Genomic DNA, 12,176 nt, shown 5'->3' on the forward strand with positions numbered 1-12,176 from the left:
AGAAGTAGTTTCACCATTTCGGTGAAAACACGTCGTTGTCTATGGCCATTTACTTTCAGCTCTTAAGGCAGTTGAATTATGAATGGGTGTAGACCCGTCACGACGCCAAATTAGCCAGGTTGTTGTCTGTGAAAGGCAGACTTCTTGTGAGCGATGTGAAATCGAATCTCGAATTTACATTTGAGTAGAGTGGTATTCGAAATATATGTATGACGGAGCAACAATCACTGTTAAGTCCGATATATGAATTTCAACTCACATGTCCAATTTGAATCTGACATTCCTTTGGTACCCACCGTATCCTGCTGATATAATACTGAAAGCTAATTAGAAAAAAGACTGGGAAATGAGGAGAATCTCAAAAAAGGTTTAAATTTTAGGATGACCAAAAGAGGGTATTTAGAATGTTCATTTTAAGATGCAGTTACTACTACAAAGAAGATGTTATCTTTAAGTGGTGAAATAATTGGTATTTAATACACTGGTAATATAGTTCAGTAGAGTTAAAACGGGAAATGAAAAGAGAACAGTAGGGTGTTGTGTACTAGAAAAATGAAATTATAAGAAAATTTTTACAAGATCTCTATAAGATCAGCTGTGATGTAGGTGACTGAGTGATTAGCAGTTAAAAAAAAAAAACAACGAATCCACTTGGCGGATAATAATGTTTAGATGGATGAGTGGAGTAAAAAAAAAGATAAATGAAGAGTTAATATATTAGGCGAATGGTTAAGATAGATAAGGAAGAGCAACGAAGACCTGTTGGAAGGCGGTTAAAAAAGGCAAGTAAGAGAGTTCATATATCTAGGCTCACAAATCAAGCAAAGTAATACAGTAACTACAGAAATTAACAGAATCATCATTATTAAACATCAATTATATTCACAAAAGAACGAAAATATTGACATACACAACTCTTACCAAGCCCGTCCTCACATTCGCGTCAACAACGTTGATAATGAAAAAATGCGATGAAGAACGTTTATTTGTTTTGAACGTAAAATTCTTATACATAAAACGAATTATGACGTAGGCGCTATAATTTGGAGATTTACTGCCTTTATAGTGAACCTAGTACTGTTGGGTCCATCAAATTAAACAAACTGCGGTGGCCGAGCTCACTTAAACAGGATGAACGAGATAGAGCCGTCAAAACACATTTATAACAAACGATCGAATGGAGTGAGGAGAAGAGGCAGGCACACAGGACGATTTAAGGACCAGGTGGAAGACGGCTTACGAGTGTTAAGAGTACGAAATTGGAAAGCCAAGTCGAATGATAGGAGGAAATGGAAGCTGATCCTAGAACACGCCAAGACCCACCATGGGCTGTAAAACTAATGATGATGATAATGTCAAGGGATTAATTGGTATTAAAATAGCATATTTTCATCATTATCATTTATAGATAAATAGTTAATGTTTATCTACGATATCAAAAGTTACACACTATAAAATTAATTTAAAAACAATAATATCTTATCTATATGTTAATTAAACCTATACTTATATGTTATAGTTAAAAATAGTTAATGCGACATAGATAAATGATAAAAACAGTTCATCTTACTAATGTAGATAAGTTTCAAGATAATTTTCAACCTTCAACATAAGTATACATTTGATATGATTTAATGGTATTGAAACTATGCGAAAGAAGCTATTTGATATGGTATATTTGATATAAATGAACAAAACAGATACGGTAATCCCCTATTCAAAGAAAATTAAAGGCAATTTGATATAATATACCGTTATAAAATGCCATTCGTCATAGCCTTTTATAATATTTGCTAGGTCATCAGTTAAATCGACACCTGACATGAATAACATTGCAACTCTACAATGTTTTTCAACTATAGATTAAATAACATCTACAAAAGATAACCTTTATTTTGGTCTAATAACTTTTATCCTATCTTATGTAAATATAAAGTTATTTAATAAAATAACCTCATGGTAAGTGCAAATTTTGAATCACTTGGTGGAAAAAACGTTGTAACCAATGTTACAATATTGAAAAATTTTATATTTGATGAATATTTTTTATAAAAACATTGTAACATTGTGTACAATGTTTTTCTCGTACTATCTGTGTACAAAACTTTATTGAGTAAGTTTTTACAACTTCATTGTAAGTAGTGATACAAGAAACAAGGTAGTGGAATATTACTATTAATAGCATGCAAGTCAGTTTACCAGGCTCTTCTAATCAGGAGGATGACAGACAAGAAGTAAATTCTGTATTACTAACTACTGAGCATAGTGAGCATGTCTTAAATCTTAAAAACTCGCTTGAAAATACTACTTTATAATTTCAAACAAAAATAATAACACCTATATCATTTACGACAGAACTAACTTCTACTGATAAAAATAAGGTACCAAGTGTTCACTGCATTACATACTTAAGATACATCGACAGCGGAAACTTCTACATGCACCAAAGGTTCAAAGTTCATCATTAAATAAGTCTGATAAAAAAAACAATACCCAAAGAAGAAAAATCTGAGAAGGGGGGAGACAAATGGATCCAAGTGTTTGGAAAACGAATGTCTCGAAGAAACTCTGGAACTCTGGCCAGGAATATACTAGTAAAACTGGAAAATTAACGAAAATGAGAGAGTTTGGACCTGGATGTAATGATAAATGTAAGAGAAAATGTAAATCGAGATTATCTGAAAATGATAGACTCAATTTTTTTAATAATTTTTGAGAAATGGCTTATCATGACAAACAGAGCGTATATTTATGTAGATATATTTTCAGACAAGAGAAAAAGGTTGCAAATTGCAGAAGAAACTGGATATATGAATATAATTTGCAGTTAACAGAACACTAATTTTAAGTTTGTAAAAAGACATTTTCTGGACACTTTCAAAATTACTGATATGTGGTTAACTACGCTATTCAAAAAAATTGATAGTCAGGGAGGTGGAGGCTTTATACCTGGGGATATGCGTGGTCGCCATAAGAACAGAGCAAATGCTGTAGACGAAAATATTAAAAATTCACTGTATAATGAATGAATGTCAGTACAGAAAAATATTTAATACTGAGTTTAATATCCTCCTTTTGCACGGAATATGTATATACACACACACACACACACACACATATATATATATATATATATATATATATATATATATATATATATATATAAATATAAAGAAAAGAAATTTAATCTTTGCAGATAAGTTAAATAGTAAACTCTTAAATATTGTGGAAATCTGCAAGAAAGACTCTAATGAGTATCAATTGTTTCGCCGAACGTTTTCGCCAAAGAGAATTAATTTGGCTTCTTCAGGGCTGAAAGAGAATAAATTATAATTAGCTACCATATATTATCTATTAAAAACATTATTGATCTTACCGTAACTTAGAATTGTAGAGTTAGAATATTAAAAAACTTTGCTATAAATAGTAACAACATAATGATGTTTTTTGTTACTATGTGCAAAAAAAAGTTTTTTTAACGTTGGAAATGTATGGTAGCTTTGAACTTAAAACGTAAAGGTTTACCCAACGTTAATCAAAAAAATGTAACTACATTTAAAAGGAGGTAATTCTTTGAATTGTCGGCAATAAATAAATTTTTTGATTGTTAGATAGTTTAAATGTGAGGCTCTGTTTTAGCTAGAACGCATGTGCTGACAAATTCAAGTTAAACTTAATGTGGCTTGTAGATCAGCCCTAACAATTAATAATCTTTATTCTAAGATAAAAGATAAGACTCCCATAGATAGGCTTAGTAACATTGTCTACAACATTCCATGCCTCTCTTGCAGCAATTCCTACATCGGCCAAACATCTCAATTATTAAAATCACGTATTACACTACACAAAAGTGATTCTCGACTTCACTCTGACCGCTGTGCATTAGCTAAACATGTCCATTCCACTGGTCATCTCATGGACTATACTAACACTACAATTCTCCACCGTGAGAACAATAACTCTAAAAGAGAGTTCATTGAAATGTCTTATATTTTCCTTAACGATTTCTCCATTAATATTAAGAGTGACATTAAGAATCTAAGCGATATATACCACTTCTTACTTAAATCAGATACCAAGAACAATACAACATCACAGATAACTAACTTGACTAATATATCCATTAACAACTAACCTACTTTAATAATTAATTTTCATTAACTAAAAAAGATAACATTCCCTTGCTTTTCTTAGATACATCTCAATAAGATATTATAATAATACATGAACAATATAATATAATTAAAAAAGAAAATCTAAAATAACATTTCCCTATGCTGGGATTTAATTTCATTCGGTTTTACCAATGAACCTTAACGACATAAAGATTCAAAAGAACTACAACTTGAATTTGTCAGCACATGCATTCTGGCTAAAACAGAACATCACATTTAAACTTTCTAACAATCAAAAAATTTAGTTATTGCCGACAATTCAAAGAATTACCTCATTTTAAATGTAGTTACATTGGGTTTTTCGATTAACCTTGGGTAAACCTTTACGTTTTAAGTTCAAAGCTACCATACATTTCCAACGTTAAAAAAACTTTTTTTTGCACATGGTAACAAAAAACATTATGTTGTTACTAGCAAAGTTTTTTAATATTCTAACTCTACAATTCTAAGTTACGGTAAGATCAATAATGTTTTTAATAGATAATATAATATGGTATAATTATAATTTATTCTCTTTCAGCCCTGAAGAAGCCAAATTAATTCTCTTTGGCGAAAACGTTCGGCGAAACAATTGATACTCATTAGAGTCATTCTTGCAGATTTCCCCAATATTTAAGAGTGTACTATATATATATATAGGTATATATATATACATACATATATATATATATATATATATATATATATATATATATATATTATGTATGTATTATTGCATATATATAATATTGCATATAATATTATTGCATATAATATTATTGCATATATATAATCTGTGTGTGTGCCTGATAAAAATTTGGATGATATGAAGAGATATAACCGGTGACTCACTCCCACTCTGTATTATCTCTGGAGATTATCTAAATATATTTGATTTAATATTGAAATTAAAATAATTAAGAATTTTATTAGAAGATATTATCATTTTCAGCCTTTAGGTTTGTTTAATGTTATATTGATTGTTATATCAAATAATGTGTGTAATATAAACAAGTTTTAAAACCTACAATATAGTGAACGACTGCATATGGTCGCTATAGAAAAGAAAAACAATAACTCACTACCATTTCTGAATGTGTTCAATCAATCAATCAATATTCTTCTTCCCACATTTCTTTGTAGTGTCAACAAAAATTTGATTTGAGCGCCCTGTTTTCAGCTTGTCACTGTAATTCTTCCTTCTTTTTATCTATATACTAGAGGAACTTTTTCCATTCCAATTCACACCTAACCTCAATACCAAATTTTTCTCCCATGTTAATCCTAACCACCAGCCACAACTTGCTCTCATCATTTCTTTCAAAAGAAATTTTGGCAACCTATCATTTGAATATTCTAGAATTATTTCAATATATTTTTTATGTAAATTCATTGTATATACGCTGACTCTAGCAATACCTGTCTCCAAATCTAACTTAAAGTTAGAAAATAGCTTGAACAAGAAAACGTTATTTTTATATATACAATCTTCTGATAGTCTCCATCTCATCGTACTCAAAAAGACTCCATATTTGAGCCCCATATGTCAAAATTGATCTTACGAGTCATATACTGTTATTTTAGCCGAAAAGGTTATATTATCCTTAGACACTAAGCTGTTCCAAGCCGTGTGAATAGCCAAACTCTGAGACTTCTTCAGATGAGATTTAATGGTTACTATCATTCCAAAATAATTATAGTTGTTCACTACCTCTAAGCTCGATCATTCAGTTTGCAAGAATCCCTGATCACACCACCTCTTCTTCTGAATACAAGTATTTTGGATTTATCTAAATTTGTTTTCAAATTTCACATCCTTCAGTATTTTGTCATGTCAATAATCTTCCATTGTAGCACCTTTTAATTGATTGCAATCAATACCAAATCATCTGCATTATAATAAAAGTCTTGTATCAAACCATTTATTTCCAAACCGCCTCCAAATGCTTCATGCAGGTCATTCAAGAAAAGTGCAAACAGGAATAGACTTAAAAGGCATCCATGTCTCACTCCTACGTTACAGTCAAACCATTCAGATTGAGCTTAGTAGATAATCTCATGTGACTCTACTCGTAAAAAAGTACCCGCTGATCAACCCTATCAAAATTAGCACTAAGTCCACAAAATATATATAAACATTTTTTGCTCCCCGTACATGTTGGATTTTTACCATGCTTTCAACATTAAAAATGTCTATACTTGCAGTGGTGCACCAAGGGGGGGTTTGGGGGTTAACTCCCCCCCCCCCCAGGACCCTATTCCGACACTGTTACTTACACATTTTAAGGACTCAAAATGGATGTAACATCATAAAAAAAATTTTGGTGACCAACCAAAACCCCCCAGAGGCAAATTCTAGGTGCGCTACTGTATAGTTGAATAGCTTGTTCTGTATCCTGCCTGGAACTCATTTAAAATATTATTTTGTACATCCTCAAAGAAGGATATAGCATATCTAATGTTAAATTATCATTCAAACCACAACATACATATTAAAAAGGATATTATCAAATCACTATATGATCAAGTCCAAAATACTTGTTCCAGCGAAGCATCTTTTTGAAAAAAAAAACGTGTTAACATCCACTTGTAATAAAGAAAGGGTTATTAGAAAAATTAAAAGGGATAGGAAATAAATACAACATTACAAGATTTAAAACAACCAACAAACTTGATGCAAAACCAAATATACGCATGAACCGGGAAAAATGAAAGAACTGTATTTATAAAAAGGTTTTCGTGTGGCATGTTTATGTTAAACATTGTTTTATGTGAAATTATTAGATTTGATTTAACCTGTTGTTTATGAATGGGTGGCACCCAATTTGACAGTTGACTTTCTGCCTGCACAAATCCACTTTGTCTCTGACCTTGATGTACACAGTTAGTTTTGAAAATGAAATTGGGCCGTCTGTACTTGGCCCTGATCTTATAGGCAAATAGTCATATTTCGAGTGTATTTCTAAGAGGTGATGTACCCTCGGATTGATCAAATTCTGATCTTTCTGTACTTGTGAGGTTAATTATAGATGATGTATCCCTGACCTATTAACTTATTAATATTGGTATATTCTTATTGCTGACTTTTTCTTGCAGCATCGGTAACCAGCAGTGGAAGCAGTGGAGATACTACATACTTTGAGTGAAGCGGGAGTGTACTTTAGCGCCTATTGTTTTTAATATCTACTCTGAATTTATCTGCAAAGAAGCCATAGGTGAACAGGCAGGCAATAAAATCAACGGAATTCATATTCACAATCTCAGATACGCAGATGCCACGGTACTGATGACTTCCAATGAAAAAGAATTGCAACAACTTATAGACAGGGTGATCGAAGCAAGTGAGGAATACGAGCTGAATCTTAATGCTTTTAAGACAAAACTTATGATTTTCAGCAAAACGGAGTACAACTAATGAACATCAGATCGTATGCAATAGTGTTGGAAGAGTCAACAATATCACCTATTTGTTGTATTATTTGTTGTTCGTGAATAGCAAAGTATTAAGGTATTTAGTCTGAATGTTCATGTTTTAAAGTTATATTATTGTTTGATTAAAACTTTAATTATTGTTTACTGTATTTTAAGGTATTTTGTTGTTGTTTTTATCGGGGTTATTTCAAAATAATCAAGAAATCATTGAATTTGTTTACGAAGTTGAAAAATATTTAAATTAATGTTTTATTCTTTTTTAGGTGCTAGTGATTTTATCTCGTAAAAGACTAAATATATTCGTTTTCCCGTAGTTTTTGTAGTTAATAGTAGTTTTGTTGTCATTACTGAAAAATGCAGATATCAGCGACCTTAGAAACTACCGCCCCATTAGCTTGTTGTCACAAGTATATAAGCTATTTACAAGAGTTATTACCAACAGGCTAGGAAGTAAGTTGGATTTCTATCAGCCAAGAGAGCAAGCAGGTTTTAGAGCAGGATATGGCACGAATGATCATTTACAAGTAATTAAGAACTTAATAGAAAAGAGTGTTGAATATAACAAGCCATTAGTCATGATATTTGTTGACTACGAAAAAGCTTTCGACACAATAAGTCATCAAAAGATGTTAAAAGCCTTAACAGAGTGCCGTATAGATCATCGCTATATAAACATGATAAAATACATCTATCAAAATGGGACAGCAAGTGTGAAACTGGCAGATAAAAAGACCAACGTATTTAAAATAAAACGGGGAGTGCGACAGGGAGACATAATTTCGCCAAAATTGTTTACAACATTATTAGAGCATATGTTTTGAGAACGCAAATCTGAGTGAAAAAGGAATTAATTTCAATGGAGAAATGCTTAGTCATTTGAGGTTTGCTGACGATATTGTCCTTTTTGCTGATAGAATCGATGATGCAGTATCGCAACTGGAGAAACTATACCTAGCCTCCCTACAAGTAGGATTAAAAATCAACCACACAAAAACACAAATCATGACAAATCTTGTGTTAAGCGAAAAGATTTCAGTAAATGGCATGTATATTGAAGAAACCACCTCATATAAGTACTTAGGACATGACATACGCATAGGAAGAGATAATCAAACGTGCGAACTAAGCCGCCGCATAGGACTCACTTGGGTGGCATTCGGCAAGCTAAGCTATGTTCTTAAATCAGAACTGCCTATGTGTCTTAAAAGAAAAGTCTTTAATCAGTGCGTGTTGCCAGTACTTACATATGGTGCAGAGACATTAACACTAACCAAGAAAGTAAGAAATAAAATTTGTGTTACCCAAAGAGCCATGGAACGATCGATGTTAGGCATTTCTCGTAGGGATCGGATCACCAACAAGGAAATAAGACGGAGAATAGGAGTGACAGATGCCATAGAAAGAATTATGACCCTTAAGTGGAACTGGGCGGGGCACATAGCTAGAATGTCGGATAACAGATGGACACAGCGAATAATACAGTGGAGACCGAGACAAGAAGGACATCGAAGTAGAGGTCGTCCACCAACAAGATGGTCTGATGACATAAAACGGATCGACAAAAATTGGATGCAAACAGCACAAAACAGAAATACATGGAAAAGACTGAGGGAGACATATATCCAGCAGTGGATAGATCCGGGTTAAATGATGATGATGACTGAAAAATTCAGTAATATTGGATACTTCAACACATGTTTACTAGTCATATGCCCAGATCTAAAAAATAATAAACCTAAAATTATTACAACATTCAAAATTGTTAAATTACAACTAAAGCTCCTTATTCACTACTAAAACTGCGAGAAAACGAATGTCTTTAGTCTTTTCCTGGATAAAATCACTGGCAACGAAAAAATATTAAAGCATTAATTCCAATATTTTTCAATTTATTGATTTATTTTGAAATAACCCCCATAAAAACAACAACAAAATATCTTGAAATACAGTAAACAATAATTAAAGTTTTAATCAAACAATAACCTAAAAAACATAACCTTAAAAAATGAACATTAAGAGTAAATATCTTAATAATTTGTATTCTTACCTCGAAAATAATATCAATGGCACAGAATTAATGTTCATAACCAAAAGTCCTTATTTACTCTTCAAACAATTAAAAAAAAACAATATTTTCAACTTCTTATGGGACAAATACACAGGAATTCGAAATGTTTGGAAGGGTTTTCTAAGCCCCGCCCATTGTGACATCAGACTTAGGTAGTCCATTATGCCCAGACTGTTTTTAACACAAAAAGAATTGAAAACATTTAAGAGCTAAGTGAGTTGTCTGAACCAGAGGAACTTCTTCCTAGCTCAGATCAACAAGAACATTCTTCACAAGAGGAAGATTTTAAAAGAGATTTCGAAACCTATTTATATCTCCTGAAAAATTGGGAGGCTATAAACAAAAAATAAGACAGAAAGGCACGCCCCTTACCATGTGTTCCATTTATGAAGTGAACGTGAGTACCTTAGGCGCCATCTAGTGTGAATGGCAGAAAATAGAAACAATAACATTACTCTAATTATCAGGTTTTAGCAAGATTTTTACAAAAAATACTTCTTACTCTGACAGAGAACACAATACTTGTTTTGTAATAAGTACACAATTATTTTCTATGAATTGTATGAAAAATTTACACATATATACTATAGTGTAGGTAAAGCTGTAGGTTAGAGGCTAGACGAATAGGCGATATGTTAAGGTTTGGTTAAGTTAGCTTAGGCAAACGAGTGAAGAATTGAGATGAGGTACTGGTTGGGTTAATTACAATTAATATAGTACATATAGGTACATCGCTTTTCTATGAAAAATAAACTTCGTGTGAATGTAAAGATTGGAAAGAGGTGCTCATATTTATAGAATATAGCGATCAACAATTTCATCATTGAGATGAAACCAAAGAGCTCGACAGTTAAGAAACATACAATATTTTCTACATGAGAATTTTGCGTAATTATTGGGATATTAAACCATTTTAATTTCTTGTTCATTTTTTACAAGCGTGGCAATATTGTGGGACTGTAATTTCGTCATGTATGATCGTAACATTTTACACACTTTAACATAACAGTAACAGTTATGGATATTTGATATTAATAAAGAATGAATAAAGTGACCTTGATGATAAGAGGTTTAGTACCAGCCAGATTACCTATCTTAAACACGTATGGTCCTAAAATATTTTTTGCTTCACAAAAGGAAAGGGAAAATTGGGAATAAATATACCGACTTCTCTATATAATGTTATATCAATGGTACTTCAAACTGGTAATACATTTTCTACAGAAATTTTTCATAATTTACTATAATTAATAATCAAAGAAAAGATGTATATATCAATTTGATATATAAAACCACGTTGCCGTACATAAAACAAAATTTTACCACTTAAAATACAAGAGTTCTGAAGGTAAATAATTAAAGACATCATAGGGCACTATCTTTAGAATTATAACACTGTAAAAAAGCATGTTTATATGGATATTATTTACATTCAAGTAATATCTGTTTTATAATTTGACAATTATTGTCTTTACAGAGTATTTGTAACACCCTCAATGTATGACAATTTAGAAATGCATTAAGAGACTACAAAAATTCAAAATGCAAATATATAGCTTTAAATTTAATTAATGCAAAGTTGAAAATATAATAAGTTAAAAGAATTTACACCTTACACCATAATACAACAACATAAGTAAGTCATGTTTACATGTATCAATGTCAGTCGGCGTCAGAACTATTGAACTGACCCCTGTATTTGAAAATACACGAAGCAGTAAACAATAATACATTTTGTATTTGTTTAATGCAATTTGTAGATTAGAAAATCAGTAATAAATGCATTAATCACATGTTTTTCCAATTGGGCCGTGCCTAATTTGTTCCAAATATCTATTTATAAGTCCAAAGATGTCGTAAAATGCTTATCACGAAATAAATCGAAACATAATGGCTACCTACATTCAAAATAAAAATATGCAATAAAAAGTCAAGGTCACGTCTCTAATTTACGCTCTAATAATGTGATTTTGTCAAATGACATACGTCATTCATCAAATCATCACGAATGAAAAACAGAATAATATGTCTATTGCGCAAGATACTATAGATTTAAAACCACAGTAAATACTCACAAGCATTGTTAACAGTTCAAGCAGACAACTTGGTCTGACAATCACTTTTAAAATTTTACAACAGTTTTAGCGTAAAATATCACTATTTCCACTAATTAACGAAAATACCGGCGTAATATAATATAATATTTCGTCAATACAACCAGTTGGACTTGACTCAAACGTATACAACTTTCTAGCGACAAACACACTGCTCAGTTCAGAAACCCAAGTACAGTGAACAACTGTTTCTCTCTCTGTCTAGCGGCTGCTGCTGTGCGGGGCAAGGGACGCAAGATGCGGGGAGAGAGAGGAAATAGGCTGTGGTTGTATGGGTTATAGCGCAGCTAAACCACTTAAAACCATTCATGGTGGGGCAGCGATGATGAAACTCGTGAAACTCTCTTTGTTTGAACCGGCTCGGTATGTGAAACTCGGTTCTCGCCTAGCAACAGCGAAATCCGAGCG

The 12,176-nt window shown here is 32.0% G+C and overlaps 1 protein-coding gene across 2 annotated transcripts in view; it reads right to left on the reverse strand.

Moving 5' to 3' along the window:
- The window catches only part of LOC140441122 (uncharacterized), a 129,811-nt gene extending 117,893 nt beyond the window's left edge, over positions 1 to 11,918 (reverse strand). The window contains exon 1 of one of the 2 annotated variants that reach the window (XM_072531579.1): positions 11,730 to 11,918. Coding sequence is in view for 1 of the 2 variants with exons in the window: in XM_072531580.1 (XP_072387681.1) it covers positions 11,730 to 11,735 (6 nt within the window). In the remaining variant the exon portion in view is untranslated. The remainder of the gene's footprint in view (positions 1 to 11,729) is intronic. The other variant, XM_072531580.1, reaches the window with a different exon arrangement.
- Positions 11,919 to 12,176: the final 258 nt, after the last annotated feature.

The sequence above is a fragment of the Diabrotica undecimpunctata genome, chromosome 5 (assembly GCF_040954645.1).
Source record: "Diabrotica undecimpunctata isolate CICGRU chromosome 5, icDiaUnde3, whole genome shotgun sequence".
NCBI classification, from domain to species: domain Eukaryota; kingdom Metazoa; phylum Arthropoda; class Insecta; order Coleoptera; family Chrysomelidae; genus Diabrotica; species Diabrotica undecimpunctata.